Here is a 16,634-nt window from a genome sequence, read left to right on the forward strand (position 1 = left end):
AACAAACACAGAAGCAGCATTTTCATGTTCACAGCAAGGCCTTGACCCTTTTATAAATCAGACTTCTCCATTATGTTGACCTTTTACAATATTTAATGTACTGGTTAGGGGGCTAACCAGGCTAGGATAGCTGGGATAGCAGGCTTGTTTGTTTTTGAATGTCTGATGTAGATTTTTTCAATTTTTTTTGTTCTGTATGGGACAATGACAATAAAGATTATCATATCATATCGTATCATACTGAAACTATAGCTAAGTTTGTGTTTCAGTCATCACCAAAAGTATCTTGATGTTTGCAATTTCAGGACATGGCAAAAAAGTGTAAAAAGACTTAGCTAGAATGGCATGTCTGCTATAATTTGTTTATTTACAGAGTTCTTTCTCTTTTAAAATGATGACAGTAATCTTTTTTTTTTACATTTCTTTAAAGAGCACCCCTAAAGAAGAAGCTGACTTGCGGTTCTGTCAGCTAACCAGAGAATATCAAGCTTTGCAAAGAGCATATGCATTGCTCCAGGAACAGGTCGGGGGAACCCAGGATGCAGAAAGAGAAGCAAGGGTAATTTTTTTTTAATGTGGCTTTGCAAAAAATAAAATACAGGTTCTTTCAGTTAATTTGACATATGTTCAGTTTTGAAATGCCCGGGCTTTGCCTGTTTAACTCCTTTGCTCTGTCTGAATGCATGCTGCCTGATTTTTTAAAAAGCACTCTTTACTTTCTTTTAAAGTTTTACCTTTGGTATATAGTCGCTGTTGGTTGGTATGGGCATTTGGATTTGCTTTGGAAACATCTTTTTTGTGTGGATCCTGACTTCAGAGTCGGATCCAATAAAACTACAGACTGGATCTCAAATTTGTTGCATTCTGGAATTGCCAATTTCAAGCTGCGAAGTGGATCTGAAAAGTCACTGAGCAACTTGATATGTATGTTTGTAATATTTTTATCCAGGAAGTTTGTAATGTTTGAAGTTTTAACCTGTTTTTAATATTCTGATGGAAGCCGCTCAGAGTGGCTAGGGATACCCAGCCAGATGGGTGGGGTATAAATAATTTATTGTTTGTTTGTTTGTTTTCAATTTAAGGCAAAATGTCCCTAAAATTGCTTTATACTATCATCTAATAATAAGAAGAATCAATATTTTAAGGTGATGCACTTCTTGACCTAATGGAGCTTAGAAATTTTCCAGTAAGCCCTGGTGCTGAAATGCTGGATTCGTCCTAGGTGGAACACAAAGCCCATCACCAGAAATCAGGTTAATCTGATTTGGGCAGCAACACTATTCCTTGGTAATTTGAACCCTTTCCCATTTTACTTTGAAGCATGTTTTAAGGCAGAGTGTCCATCAGCTTGATAACGCAGTTTATTGACGTTCCCTTTAAATCAAACTGGACAAATTTTATTCTCCATAATTCTTTTTCCATCATAGAATTGTAGAGTTGGAAGGGACCCCAAGGGTCATCTAGTCCAACCCCCTGAAATGCAAGAATCTCATCTAAAACACCCTGGCTAACTTGGGTTTACTGCCAAACCCAACATAGCATTTACGGAGTGTCAGCGTAGTTGGCCCCCACTACCGCTTTCAAAACAGTTACTGATTTCGTTACATAAATCCTACTGGAAATGCTGAGTTTTGCAATGATTAATTGTGCACAAAGGTAGAATATAGTAGAACCTCCTATATCCCAGTTGTTACCATGATATCAGTTAAGTATTCTTCAAACTCTCTCTTCAGACACGGGAACAACTACAAGCTGATCTTCTCAGGTGCCAAGCAAAAATTGAAGACTTGGAGAAAGCTCTGGTTGAGAGAGGACAGGTAAAAGACTCTCTTCATACTTTCCGTCAGTTCATTCTCTCTTCTGCATGCAGCGCTGCTCTTATCATCTTCATTGCTTCCTGGTACATTGCTGTGTTTGATGTACAATAGACGAAATGGGGGAAAACAATTGTCTTGAATGGAATTATATGTACTGGGGAGAAGGCCTTAAAAGTAGTGAAATAATAAAAACACATTAAGGTTGATATCCTTCCCAATACAGTCCAATAACATCTTGAAGATTCCCACCAAGACCCCTTACAGAAGAGAACTTCGACTGATGATGTCAGCTATGTATTTTCCATCTCCATGATGTAGTAGTTTAGGCACTTGCTCAAAACATTTGTGTTTGTTTTGTGTTGTCTTTGTAAGCAGGCAAATGACCCCATGTTTGCAAACAGCTTACTGTGTTCCTTTATCAAACAACACAGGAAGATTCTGTATCATATAGAAAGGTTATGACATACAAGCTTAAGACAATTCACAATTTCTTAGTAACAACAGATCACAGATATAGAAGATTCCTTAGGAAGTTAGTTTTTCTATAACTCAAGTAAAAACTATAGCTCTTCATTTTGCATAAGGAACCTCAAAATGTAGCATGCACAGTTTTTATTTAGTGATGTGGGAAATACATAATTTTACGAAGACTGCACACTAGATTTGTGGGATCCATTTTATTCAGCCCCATTTGGGAGTTTGTGGACCCAAAAGGCCTACTAGTGCTTAGCACCCCTCCCATGCCCCCCTCATGTTGTACCCTTTGCTAGAGACAGGGGTGGGTCATGTGGGTCAGACCTATTGTGAGAAGGCCAGGGAGCCTAAGGAGGTATTAGGCACTACTGCAGATGTACAGCACTTCCAGGTTGGTTTGCTGTCATGGAAAGGGTCATTATTTTTGATGCCGAAGTACCCAGAGTATATCCTGCAATCATGGCAGCACCTGGGTCCTCTCTAGTCCAGCATCTTTCCTGGCTTGGATTAGGACTTCTCCGCTGCCTTCTATCTCTGGAAAGAATTGAGAAGTGGGGGTCAAGTGCCTTGACTCTTGGGGAAGGGCAGTGTTCCTAGAGAGGCCTTGGCCACTGCTGTGCACCTGTCACACATTCTGGTGGCTTACATTCTTCTGCTGACATTCAGAACAAGTCCTCCTGCTGCTATAGCAGTAGAACACGGGTTAGAAGAGATGATGTCAGGCTCCAAGCAGTCTTACTGATCCTGGCTCAGCTCTGCTGCATTTGGGGAAGCAAGACTCAAACTTGCATATTTCCTAACAGAAACTAAGATGGTTTTGGTTCTGATTCCTTCCTCTTCTTACCTTTATAAGCATAGGGATGCTGTTTGCGGTCAAATGGTACATGCCATATATATATATATTTAAATCAAACTGTTAACACATAGGAAATGGCTGCCTTTGCATGAGGGCCAGTTTAACATTTTTGAGTGCAGGAGCTTCCTTGCAAACACCCTCAAGGTATTCAGTCCAAATGTACCTTATCTCTCCAGGGCTGTGGATTGGGTGGTGGGTGGGACCCAGTTTTGCTAATAAAATAAAAAATATCATTTTATTTTGTCAACAGAGAAGGGGGAAAAAACCAAATGTACACAAGCTCCACTTTTAAAAATAAAAAAGGAGTGTCTCTCCTGAAACATGGGAGAAGTGACTGCACCAGCATTCAGTTTGCTGCTACACATTTCCATTGCTACCAAATCATTCTCACTGTGGGGCTTAGGGGCCACTCTGAGCTCTAGTTTACTGCTAGCCTTTTCTTTATGTACTCCTGTATTCAGCTACGGAATGTTCCACAATTGTGAATGTCTCTTGAAGTTCTAGGAAAACACAAAACACTTTTTCTTCTTGGGGCATGGTGTGTTTACTACTTAGTTCAGTACTAAAATGAAACTGTTAATAAGCAGTTCTTCAAAATAAATTTTGTTTTGCAAATCATGAAGTTTTCTCGTGCATGATGTAATTTATTTATGTTTAGTAAAATGGTTGTTTTGCAGCAGAGCTAGTAGTATTATTTTATCATCAACGAAGTGGCTGCTTTTCGCCTGAATTGGCAAGCAGTTGTCTTTATTCATGAAGAGATTTAAAATACTTCAGATTGTCTCCATCTCTTTAAAAATAGGAATGTTCCTCCCTGTCATGAAATCACTTAGTGCTTTTCCTAAGTACTTGCATAACAAGTACCTTGTTAGCTATACAAAATAAGATAGACCGGTCTTGTCACCCTCATATCGTCAATGGCCGACACAAACTGTTAGGCAGCTTGCATAAGCTCAGACTTGACTAGGTAGTCTAACAGCATATATGAAATACAGTGGTACCTCAGGTTACATATGCTTCAGGTTACAGACTCCGCTAACCCAGAAATAGCACCTCGGGTTAAGAACTTTGCTTCAGGATGAGAACAGAAATTGTGCTCCGGCGGCGCGGCAGAGGCAGGAGGCCCCATTAGCTAAAGTGGTGCTTCAGGTTAAGAACAGTTTCAGGTTAAGAACGGACCTCCAGAACGAATTAAGTACTTAACCCGAGGTAGCACTGTAAATTAAAAAATTGTCCAGTAGCACCTTAGAGACCAACTAAATTTGTTCTGGGGATAAGCTTTTGTGTGCATGCACACTCCTTCAGATACACCAGACCCTTATATATGGGGGGGCGGGGCAGGGTGAGGTGGGTTTTCCCCCCAGAAGGGTAGTAGGAGATGGGTGATTGACTCATATATCAAGTATTTGGTAGCACTTTTAAGTATGTGAGCATGTTCTTGCCTGCCTTGCTCTGAATGACTGCAGCTGCAATTTAGCTGAGAATCTGTACCTCTGTGTGAAGGTGTTACTTATGACTGTCATTTAAAGCCAGTAGAGACTGGAAGAGCTGAACTAGTGTTTGATGTCAGTAATGGCCTGGATGAGAGCCAGTGAACTGTCCTGTGAAGTAGATGGTTCTCCAGTTTAGGGAGATGGCAGTCAGTTCTGGATGAAGTTGCACTATCACTTAAGAAAGATATCCCCACCTTGGCCCTCAATCTAAGCCCAGGTGACCTCTGTAGCACACAGTAGTACCTTTCGCCAGTTTGGGCTGAAGTGTCAGTGACCACCTTTCATAGGCAGATAGCCTGGCCATTATTATCCATGCTCTGGCAACATCCTATCTGGGTTACTCCAATGTGTTTATACACAGGGTTTTCTCTGAAAAAGGCTCAGAAGCTTCAGTTAATGCAGAATGCAGCAGTCAGAGTTTTGATGGGCATTGCTCACATGGTGTATTAAATCTCTTCACTGATTGCATATTCAATTCTAGGCCCAGTTCAAAGCTGGTAGCTGCTACTTAACTTTAAATACCTAATTGGCTTGGGACCCAAGGACTTAAAAGAGCATCTCCTCCCATACCTGCTTGCCCACACTATAATGTCATTGACCAAAGCCTTTCTACAAACGCCACCTCCATTAGGGTCGGGGTTTGTTTCAGTGGGCAAACTGAAGGGCAGGGCTTTTCTGGCAACCCGGGCAGTGCAGTAAGCTCCCCTAGAGTGGTACACTTGAAGCCAATTTTGCTGCTTTGATGCTGTGCAATAACTTCTATTCACCCAGATAAATTCAAATCTCTTGATTTTGAATTCTACTTTTATATATTTGTTGTTTTGCATGCTTTTTATTATTTTGTAAATGCCTTGGTCATTGACAAGTTGCAGTGTATATGATTTTTAAACATAAGTAAAATACATTATAATTCTAAAAATTCCTTGCAGGACTCTAAATGGATAGAAGAAAAACAGGGGCTTATCAGGACAAACCAAGAACTGCTAGAAAAGGTGGGTGAAATAAATGGTGGCCTCAATATTTCCAGAACTGATTACAACAACATCCTTAGTGCTGAGTAACTCAAGTATTTACATTGATAATTTTGTTTTCTAAAAGTGTGTGGTTAATACAAACACTGTTTTTGTTTATTAAATTCATGTCCTGCCCTTTCCTCAAAGAAGCTGGGTTTCACTAGCCAAAATGAAACTATTAAGAGCCTTCAGAAAAAATTATATATAGCATGTAGTAGGCAGTAAGGGAGAGGATAACTGGATTGTTTTAATGATAAAACTCTTTGGGTTCAGTCAGTCAACCAGCTGCAAATCCACCTAACAGTTACCTTGTTCAACTAACATTTTACCAGCTTCCTTACAAGAATATCATAGGGGACTTTGTCCAAAGCCTTACTGAAATCAAGATACGCTATGACCATGGCATTCCCCTAATCCGCCAAGCTTGTAACTCCATCAAACAAGAAATGAGATTAATCTGGCATGACTTATTTTTGAGAAACCCATGTTGGGTTTTGGTAATCACAGCATTTTTTTCTTAGCGCTCACAGACCGACTGTTTGAATTATCTGTTCTAGGACCTTTCCAGGTATTGACGTCAAGTTCATAGGCCAGTGGTTACCTGGGTCTTCTCCCCCCGCCCCACCTTTTGAAGATGGGGACAACATTTGCCCACCTCCAGTCTGCAGGGACCTCACCTATTCTCCAAGAATTCTTAAAGATTATAGACAGAGGCTCTGAGATTACATTCGCAAGCTCCATTAGTACCCTTTGATGCAGCTCACCAGGCCCTGGAGATTTGAATTCGTTTAAAGTAGCCTGGTGTTCCCTTACCACCTCTTTTCCTATATTGGGATGCAGCTCCCTCCTTGCATCATTTATTCTGTTATCACCAGGTTGGGCATTGCTTTGCTTTTAGGCAAAGTAGGTGTTGAATAGTTCTGCCTTCTCTGTCACCCAATAGCATTTCTCTGTCTTCTCCATGCAGAGGACCTACCACTTTCTTGTTCTTCCTCTTGTTTCAGACATAACTGAAGAAACCTTTTTTATTATTTTTAACCTCTCTTGCAATACTGAGTTCATTCTGAGCTTTGGCCCGCCTGACCTTCTCCCTGTGTACTCCTATATACTCCTCCTTTGTGATTTCCCCTTTCTTCCATTTCTTATACATGCCCTTCTTAAATCTCATCTCATCTCATCTGTAAGCTCCTTATGCAGCCACACCAGTATATTTAGATGCCTCCCACTTTTCTTTCTTGTTGGAATTGCCTGCCTTTGTGTCTTCAGTATTTCATTTTTAAGAAACTCCCATCCATTTTGGACTCCCTTCTCTTTCAGTATTTCTGACTGTGGAATCTCACCCAGTAGTTCCTCAAGCTTTTTGAAACGAACCTTCTTAAAGTCCAAATGCATGCCCGACTACACTCAGGTTTCCCTTGCCCCTCTATATCATGAAACCCAAGATGACATTATCACTTCCTCCCAATATTCCCAATACTTCCACTTGGTCAATCAGTTCCTGCCTGTTGGTGAGGACCGTTCCATAATCTTCTTCCACCTCCTGGGAAAAGAAAGTGTCAGCAATGGAGGAATTTGTTGGACCTACTTTCTTGGCAGAGTGAGTTCCAACAGATAGGGGTAGTTGAAGTCTCCCATGATTACTGTTGTTGGCGGCAGCATCTGTCTGTCCCAAGAGACAATGGAGTGTGCCTCTGGGGGTAAAGGCAAACTGCTGGAGAATCACACTGCTTGCTGTGGCTGCAGAGACTGGTACAGTGGTGCCTCGCAAGACGAAATTAATTCGTTCCGCGAGTTTTTTCGTCTAGCGAATTTTTCGTCTTGCGAAGCACGGTGTCGGAAAAGTTTTGGAAAAGCTTCAAAAATCACCAAAAACTACAAAAAAGGCTACCACACCGTGTTCTATGAGTTGCTCCTCGAAGTCAAGTCGCAATTGTATTAACGGTGTTAAGAAAAAGGAAACAAACTTGCAAAAAACGCAAGACGTTTTCGTCTTGCGAAGCAAGCCCATAGGGAAATTCGTCTTGCGAAGCAGCTCAAAAACCGCAAAACCCTTTCGTCTAGCGAGTTTTTCGTCTTGCGAGGCATTCGTCTCGCGGGCACCACTGTAACTCGTAACAGCTGCCTCGTGTGTTGCTTTTGCAGTGTTAGCAGCACCAAATTGGCTTCTTTGGGGTGCAAGCCTGGGAAGTATGCATGGAGGTCCTGGGCTGCTAGATCTCTCCTGCTTGAGGTTTTTAAGCAGAGGTTGGATGACCAGCTGTCATGGATGTTTTAGCTGAGATTCCTGTATTGTAGGGGGTTGGACTAGATGACCCTTGGGTCCCTCCCAACTCTTAAGATTCTATTATTCCTTTTTGAATGTTTGGTAATCTGTTGCAGGAAGGCATCACCCAAGTCTTTAGTCTGGCTTGGAGGTCTGTGTTACTCCTCTCTTCCTGTTTGGTCTGTTCCATTTGAATAGGTTATACTCCTCAATTTCTACATTCTAGTCATGAACCTCATCCCACCAGGTTTCAGTGAAGCCTATTAGGTCATCTTTGCCATCCTGCATTAAGAATTTCAATTTGCCTTGCACATTTCCCATACTCTGTGCATTAGTACAGAGACAAGTGAAGCCATGAATCATTCTCTACAGATGCTTCCGTCTTATAGTTTCTAGTCCTTTAGCAGGTTTTTGGAGTACCGTCTCAAGTTTCCTGTGCATCAGTGAAACAGTTATCCCCAGTACAAGGTGTCCCCCTGCTGTCTGTAGTATTGTCTCCTTCCCCCTCATGATTTGTTTTAAAGCTCTCCTGAACAGGTTCAGTTCTTGTTAGAAGTAGGCAAACAAGATATGAAGACAATAGCCCTCTCTGGTAGATCACTTGGCAGCTCATATTCAGTGGCTTACTGTTTCTCACCATAGAGTTTGCATATACCCATCCTGACCATTAACTAGTTTCCTCTCTTCCAACCACTTGTTTTTTAATGGCTCACTCCTAACTGCAGACTATTTGTGAATTAAAAGCATCCATCCCAATACAGATCCTCAGGAACTTCACTTCCTGCATCCTACCATTGTAAAAACGTTGTAAGAACTGTCCAATTAGTCCCAGTACCTGCTTCCCAATACTTGATCCACAAGAGGACCTTTGCTATTATCTCATAACTGCTAAGCTTACTTGGAAATCTTTGGTGAGGGACTTTGTCAAAAGCTTTTTGAAAGTACAAATATGGACTATCCACTTGATCACCCTTGAAGAACTCTAAAACTTTACTGAGACAGGACTTACCTTTGCAAATACCACTTTGGCCTTGTTCTTCTATAGTCTTTATAATTTTATTTTTAAGCATGCTTTCCACCAATTTACCCAGGACTGATGTTACGCTAACCATCCTGAAGTTTCCTGGATCCCATTCCCTTTCTAAAACAAATCTTCCTGCATTCCTTACAAGGGGTACTCATGGGCTGACTTTTTTAAAGAGCAAAAACCTTTAAAATGCACACATTTTACGGAAAGGCTTACAAGGTTGTCCTAAGACTGCCTCTTTATTCCTTTTAGCATTTTTAACATTTTCAGCTGCTTTAAACATGGTAAACAAATACCTTTCAAGGGGCTTCCAGGAAGTGGCTGTTGTGCAGCCCCTCCCTGTGGAATTGTGCTGGGGGGGGTGGTGGCTGCCTCCATCTGCACATGGGGGGGGGGTGTTTAAATGTGCCTAGAGACGAAACAAGCCCCTAATGACAATTGTTGGTACAGTACATACCATTCTGTGGTGAAAAGAATCAGCACGTGTTTTGCACCAGATTTGACCTTTGTGGAGAGCCTTACCTCCAGTAGTTTTTATTTCAACATGTTTAGAGACTCTGCAAGATCCATGACCACAATGCCCAATGTTTTCCAACTAAACGTCAGGAAGAACTTTCTGGGGGTAAGAGCTGTTTGGCAGGGGAACAGACTCCCTCTCAAGGTGGTGGCCTCTCCTTCCTTGGAGGTTTTTGATCAGAGGTTGGATGGCCAACTGTCATGGATGCTTTAGTTGAGATTGCTAGATTGCATGAGGTTGCACTAGGTGAACTCCTACCGTTCTGTGAATCTATTTGCCAAGTGCTTCTGAACTGGCATGGAATCCTCCTGTCACAAGGTGTTCATTTCTCTAAAGAGCTACTGTCTTGCTCAGCCTAAGTGGGGCCGGCATCTGGAAGATCCAAATTTGCAAGCCCACACTAGTGACTTCTTAGAACTGCATATGATAGAATTTGGGACGCAGATGGCGCTGTGGGTTAAACCACAGAGCCTAGGGCTTGCCAATCAGAAGGTCGGCGGTTCAAATCCCCGTGACGGGGTGAGCTCCCGTTGCTTGGTCCCTGCTCTTGCCAGCCTAGCAGTTCGAAAGCACGTCAAAGTGCAAGTAGATAAATAGGTACCACTCCGGCGGGAAGGTAAATGGCGTTTCTGTGTGCTGCTCTGGTTCGCCAGAAGCGGCTTAGTCATGCTGGCCACATGACCCGGAAGCTGTACGCTGGCTCCCTCAGCCAATAAAGCGAGATGAGCGCCGCAACCCCAGAGTCGTCCGCGACTGGACCTAGTGGTCAGGGGTCCCTTTACCTTTACCTTTATGATAGAATTCACTCTTGCATTTCATTAAGAGGCTTTCCCCCCAGTGGCTTTCATTTCTTTTGCATGCTATAAAGATGTTTGCAAGAATGTATTCTACTTCTCCCTCGGCTCATAGCCGCATGATACTTTTCTCTTAGATCTACAAGATAGAACAAGAAGAAGATCTGCTGAAGAATGAGATGCAGGATGCCAAAGACCAGAATGAGCTGCTGGAGTTCCGAATCCTTGAACTGGAAGTAAGAGATTCTCTGAGTTGTAAACTCACAAATGGAGCAGAACATGTCATTGAACCCAAGCTGAAATACGTATGACATCCATTAGCATCCATTGCATGTGTAAGGGAAAACTAACTGGATTTTCTGAAATCTGCCATGATGTTGGGGCAATGAATATAATGCCTCTGCCTTAATGTAGTTTTGGAGAGCATGCTCACTAATTTTGCAAACTGTAACATAGACAATATGTATATTACATATAGTTTGTTCTGGCCAATAAATTTTTTTCTGTGTTTCTGTCTTTTTGTTTGTTTCATTTCCATGACTGCTCCTTTATTGCATGTGACATTATCTGATACACATACTACCAACTCCCAGCTGGCATTATTTTAATTAACACACCTCTGTGCATTCTGCATGAAATCAAACCTTAGGCTGTGACACATCCTTCATCTTAATATTTTTTTTCTTAAGTTTACTTTGTCAGTTTTAAAAGGGAAATTTCTACAGAACTTCTCTTATTTTATGGGAAAAAATTATTTACATAAATCTGTTAATGAAGTAACGATGCAGTTTAAAATGAAAGAATCTTAAATAGAAAAAAATATGGTTACCTGAAGAATTTGCATTTTCTTAGCACATTAATTCATTCTGTCTGGTTCCATTGTGTTAAAGGAGTGGATGATATTGTTGCTACATTTTTTTTGTTTTAAAAATATGCTCCGTTGTAACGGGAGGGGTAAGACTGTTGCATTTTCATACCCATGTGCAGTACATAAACCTAACTAAAAGATTGTTAACAAAAATCATGTTCATTAGGCTATTTGTAATTTCATCTACTGAATATCTCAGAACTCTTGGCATGCACAATCTTCCGCCTCATTCCACCTCAGCCTCACTTTGGAAATGCTTTTGTTCTGCATATTACTTAGATATCAATCTTGTTTGACCTGTTAAAGCAGGGGGTGGGCAAACCTCCATTTCTGTCGAGGGCCATGCTCCTTCAAGGACAAGAGCCAAAAGTGGGTAGAAGAACTCTTTCTGTCTCTCTTGCCCTCTGCTCTTCAGCTGGCAAGCCACTGGCAGTAAGGATAATATGCTTTTGCCAGAGGTCTGAACTGAGCACTTCTAGTGTTGCAGAGGGCTTTTGACATCAGGATAAGGGTCCTATCATCCAGTTAAAAGGATATTTGGTAGCAGGGCTACAAAGTACCTTCAGCCAAAATAAACAGCTGCGGGATAGATGGGCCAGTGTGCCTGACAGGAGGATACAGAAGCACCGCAGGTTTATTTTGCAAGCTATGAAAATTAGCTCCTCCTTGAGATCTTGGCAATTCAGCTGTGGATGGAATAGACATGAAAATGAAACCAATGTTTACACTGATTTTTTTACTTCCCTCTTTGCTTTTGCTCACACCCAGTGCTGGAGGGGTGGGGAAACCTGTGGCCTTCCAGATGCTGAACTCTTAATTCCAGTCAGTATGCAGGACCAAAGGGTCCCGATCCTTGCCATTTTTTATGGGCTCGCCTATCTAATAGTTAGACTGTTGGGTTATGAGCTGGGAGACCAAGGTTTGAATCCCCATTCAGCCTTCCTTGAAGATCACTGGCCGATTTTGGGCCAGTTACAGTCTCTCAGCCTAACCCACCTCACAGGCAAAATAAGAAAAATTCCTTCTACAACTGGAACCACCTCACAGGGTTGTTGTGAAGATTAAATGGGGAGGTGAGACTCAAGTACACCGCCTTGAGTCCCTCTCAGGAAAAGAGGGTATATAAATGGAGTAAATAAGAATAAGTCAAAGGAGTCGTGCTATCCAGAGTTCATATTCTGCACTACATGGATGGCAGATCCAGTGTGGGATGTCAAATTAGTCTATTAGTTGGAAATGCAATTAAAGAAACCCCTGTTTCTTTCTGGGTCTGTTCTTGTTACTCTCTTCCCCTCACCATTTTGTGTTTGCTGGTATCCATGCCACTTTCTTCACCTCTCGCCTCATAACTGCTTGTGCTCTCTTATCTCTTCCAACCATTACCCCTTTAATAATTTTGGTTGAAAAGCAGGGTATAAAAAAACCCTGAAACCACCTAAGAACACCATCTATTTCCATGTATAAGGAACCTTCCTTTGCAGCAGCAACTACCCTCTGAAAGCTTAAAAGGTAGCCTTACACGGCCTGGGCCTTCCCATCTGTGGACTGCACTGGATATATTTGTGGGAGGGATTCAAATGCATAATGTAAATTATGCATTTGAGCACCTGAAGTTGTTCAAAGTGCTCTGTCATCTAGTGCCATAAATCCACTTCGAAAAGAAGCAGACTTTAGGAAAGTGATAGATAGCATTGAAACGTGTGGGGTGAGCAAATAATCACCGGGTGGATGTACAAACAATTCAGAATGAAAATCGGACGTAGTCTAACCACCATTTGTTTTCTGCAAGCAAATCAGGATGAACGTCCAGTAAATAGGTTGTCTGGAGGAGCCTTCAAAACTGCAGTGTAATTAGGGCATATGCTGCAATTACACCATTTGTTTTCATCTATGAGACCTAGATGCTTTTGAAAAACCAAATCAAAACCCAAAAGTTGATGCTTATATTTTAACAAGAGCGATTCATACGAACCTCATTCAGACTGGCCCCTGTGGTTAAGCAGTCACAACGTAATGCCATTTGAGTACTTTTTTGTTACCATGCAGTCAGTTGAAAGGTGATTTACTAGAGCCATACATCACAGTTGTGTATATACTGGTCCCTCGATTCCTCCGCAACGCTTTGGTGCTGTCATTGTCTGGCTCAGAGTGTCACACAAAAGTGCTTGGACTGGGGATCTTGATTAAAAAAAAAAGTTATGAAAGATAGTTTGTGCTCTAATTGTTGGAAAGCTCCACAAGTTAACTTAATACTTTGCTGCAACATGAGCAGTGTTTGCCTCTACAAGATAGTTCTTATTTTTAAAGCAAAACTAAATTCCCACTGCTTTGGGATATTTGAATGAATTGAAGTGTCATCAAATGCATCTGGGCGTCGCCCTACTGTGCCATTGTTTAAAATTGCTGCTTTCTCTCTCATTTTTTCTCCAGCCAAACCTCTGCTGTTGTTTAAAACTGCTATTATTTTCTCCGTTCCTCCACCCCCACTCTAGTCAAACTTTTGCTATTGTTTAAAGCAGCTGCTTTGCTCCCTCTTCCATTCCTCAACTGCCTCATGAAAGAGAGAGAAAGGGCACAAAGCTCTCAAATATTCCATACTATGTTATTCAAACCTCTGCAGTTGTTTAAAGCTGCCATTTCCCTCTCAGGTTTCTACATCCATGCTGTGCTCAAACCTTGCTTTAAACCACCACTTCCCCCCTCTTTTCAATGTTCTTGCTCCCATTCCATGATCAGAGCCCTGGTGCAGTCTGCTTCCCCCAACTCCATGCAAATTCGGGATTGTGATGCAGAACTACAGTGCAATGACAGCTTTATCTTTTTAATTGCATGCAAACACATACATAAGGAAGATGTAACAGGACTCCTATGGGGATGATAAGGATGGTGGTGAATTTGCACGGGTGCTCCTGCTGTAATTTGAAGTCTCACCGCTCAAGCTGTTTCTGCTGCATACTAAGCAATATGGAAAATCTATTTGGGCCATTATTTTCTGGTTGCATTTCTGCATGGGGAGATTGGGGGTAGGTCTCTCAAGTCTGCTTCTCTAAGAATCACTCACTGCAAGCCGAAACTAATGCCTGAGCTTCAGTTAAATGCACGGTCTCTCTTAACTGGGTGGATATTGGATCCAATCTGAGCATTACTGTCCTGTGTCAACTCAGAAGCTGGACTGTTAAAACAACAACAACCCTACAACCTTGTTGGCTGCTTTGTGAGCAGCACCAGTTAACCAAGTTTGCATGTCTCACCCTCTACCCCTCCACCCCCACCCCCACTCCTCAATCAACACTTGCATTTCCTTCATCACAAAGTTGCAGGCAAAGGAAAGTGTAAAGCAGAGTGTGATGTTAACATATGAGAGTGCTGGAGGTGAAATAGTTAAACATGTTACCCAATCAGAACCCAGGGGGTGGAGTCAGAGGGACTATAAAACCAGCCCTGGGAGGGGCGAAGGGAAGAGTTTGTTGGGAGTTGGGTGGTTGGTTGGAGTGGGAGTGAATTGGGAGAGAGTCTGTGGGTAGGTTGAGTTAGTGTAGCAAATAAGCTGAGTCAGGAACAGTTAGGAGCTAGGAAGACAAGTAAATATCTGAGAGGTGGTTTAGTGAGTGAGAGCAGGTAGCAGAAGTTATAGGTCTGGATAGGCACCCCATGACTATAATTGACCGATACCGTTTATGAAACCACACACTTGTTAAACTGCAATAAATAAACAGAAGCTTATGTTCCAATTTAACCCTCACTGGACTCAGTATTGTACTAGTTAGGGCCTGGGTGGTGGCAGCAAGAAATAAGGTGGTGGCACAGGGATCAATAGACGGTGAAACGGACCCTGTGTGATCGCTACACAGAGGTTTTCAACCTTTTTGAGTCCATGGCTCCCTTGACCAACTCCATTCTTTCTGTGGCACCCCTGTGGGGCACAGGAGCCCAGTTAGGTCACCCCTTGCCTGCAGAGCTGGCATCCCCTCACCCCTTTTTCAACACCCTTCCTTGCGGAGTTTGAAGTCACCTTCTGTTTCAGTGTATCTGAAGAAGTGTGCATGCACACGAAAGCTCATACCCAGAACAAACTTAGTTGATCTCTAAGGCAGTGTTTCCCAACCGGTGTTCCGTGGCACAGTAGTGTGCCGTGGAACTTTGCCTTGTGTTCCGTGGAGGCGGGCGAGTCGGGCGGTGAGAGGCGGGGCGGCGGCGGCGAGCACACGCGGGACGGCGAGCGAGCGAGCTCCCACATCCCATCGCCGCTCGCTACTTGGCCTGCGCATCCGCTCGCTACTGGGCCTGCCCCAGGAGGTGGGGTTGCGGGCATCACGCCCTTCCCCACGTGAGCGGGGAATCCCATCCACCCCCACGTGAGCGGGGAATCCCATCTCAGCCCCCGCGAGAGCAGGGGAATCCCATCCGGCCACGCCTCCTGGCCAGCCAATCGGCTGGCTGGAGGGGGCGTGGCTTGCCTCGAGATTTTTTTCATGAAACAAGTGTGCCTTTGCCCAAAAAAGATTGGGAAACACTGCTCTAAGGTGCTACTGGGCAATTTTTTTATTTACTGAAAGAGGTTGTGTTCTTATAACAGTAAAGAATCTTACATTGCATATCAGGGAAGGACTGACCTTGCGATTCATTTTGGTATATTTTTCGTACGCAAAATCCAGTATTTGTTCATTTAACTTGACTTGAATTATTTGTAGAATAGAAGTTTGGTATCTTTTATAAACACCTATTCTATTTTGAACAAAATCTTCCCTTAGGAGAGAGAACGAAGGTCGCCAGCTTTTAACCTCCATATAACTGCATTCCCTGAAAACAATGGAAGTGCACTTCAACTGTTTTGTCATCACGAGGGAATAAAGGTAGATGGAAATTTGTTGGTTCTTGTGCAGCATCTTTCAAGGGGGTCTGTGGGCCACCAGACTTGATGCGATGGCAGCAGTGGCATTTGTGTGGTCAAATCTCTTTCCTGTTAGTTCTCACAAAGCAGAAAGTGGGGTCTAAACACCAAAGGGGATACATAGATGTGAGGAGGGACCTCTTCTCCAGCCAGAGCTCTGCTTACCTCCAGAATCAGAGCTGTATTAAGGGGAAAGTGGCTTTGGTGATGGGCCAGGGAGGAGGTAAGATGGCCCAGGGGAGAAGGTTCAGCTTTCCTCATCTGCATTCCACCTTTGAAATTAAAATCGGATGGATACCCTCTGCTTTCTATGTGTGTGGGGGGGGGGACACCATTTAAACAAACATAGCTGCCACCATGACATCCAGTTTTACCTTGTAAACCTATGCTGTTCCTACCCTTATGCGTAATTATATGGAAAGATCAGTCTCCACGACCCTGTGGAAATTCCACCTAAGACCTCAAGATGGTTTCCACATCTTCCTGCACACTTCGTATGAATTCCCAACCTTATTATTCTCATCTCATCTTGTTACCACTAATTTTGTTTTACACGAAGCATTCTTTCTTTGACTATGAATAGAAAATGGGTGTAATGTTGCCTAGTCCATTAAACCTGAT

General features: G+C 42.7%; 1 protein-coding gene across 7 annotated transcripts in view; it reads left to right on the plus strand.

Moving 5' to 3' along the window:
• The window catches only part of JAKMIP1 (janus kinase and microtubule interacting protein 1), a 99,448-nt gene that overhangs the window by 60,308 nt on the left and 22,506 nt on the right, over positions 1 to 16,634 (plus strand). For all 7 annotated transcript variants that reach the window (XR_014011495.1, XM_081207671.1, XM_081207666.1 and 4 more), the window contains exons 10-14: positions 431 to 559; positions 1,734 to 1,817; positions 5,570 to 5,632; positions 10,392 to 10,490; positions 15,874 to 15,975. Coding sequence is in view for 6 of the 7 variants with exons in the window: in XM_081207671.1 (XP_081063797.1) it covers positions 431 to 559; positions 1,734 to 1,817; positions 5,570 to 5,632; positions 10,392 to 10,490; positions 15,874 to 15,975 (477 nt within the window). In the remaining variant the exon portion in view is untranslated. The remainder of the gene's footprint in view (positions 1 to 430; positions 560 to 1,733; positions 1,818 to 5,569; positions 5,633 to 10,391; positions 10,491 to 15,873; positions 15,976 to 16,634) is intronic.

Source organism: Podarcis bocagei, assembly GCF_964188305.1.
Source record: "Podarcis bocagei genome assembly, chromosome: 9".
NCBI classification, from domain to species: Eukaryota; Metazoa; Chordata; class Lepidosauria; order Squamata; family Lacertidae; genus Podarcis; species Podarcis bocagei.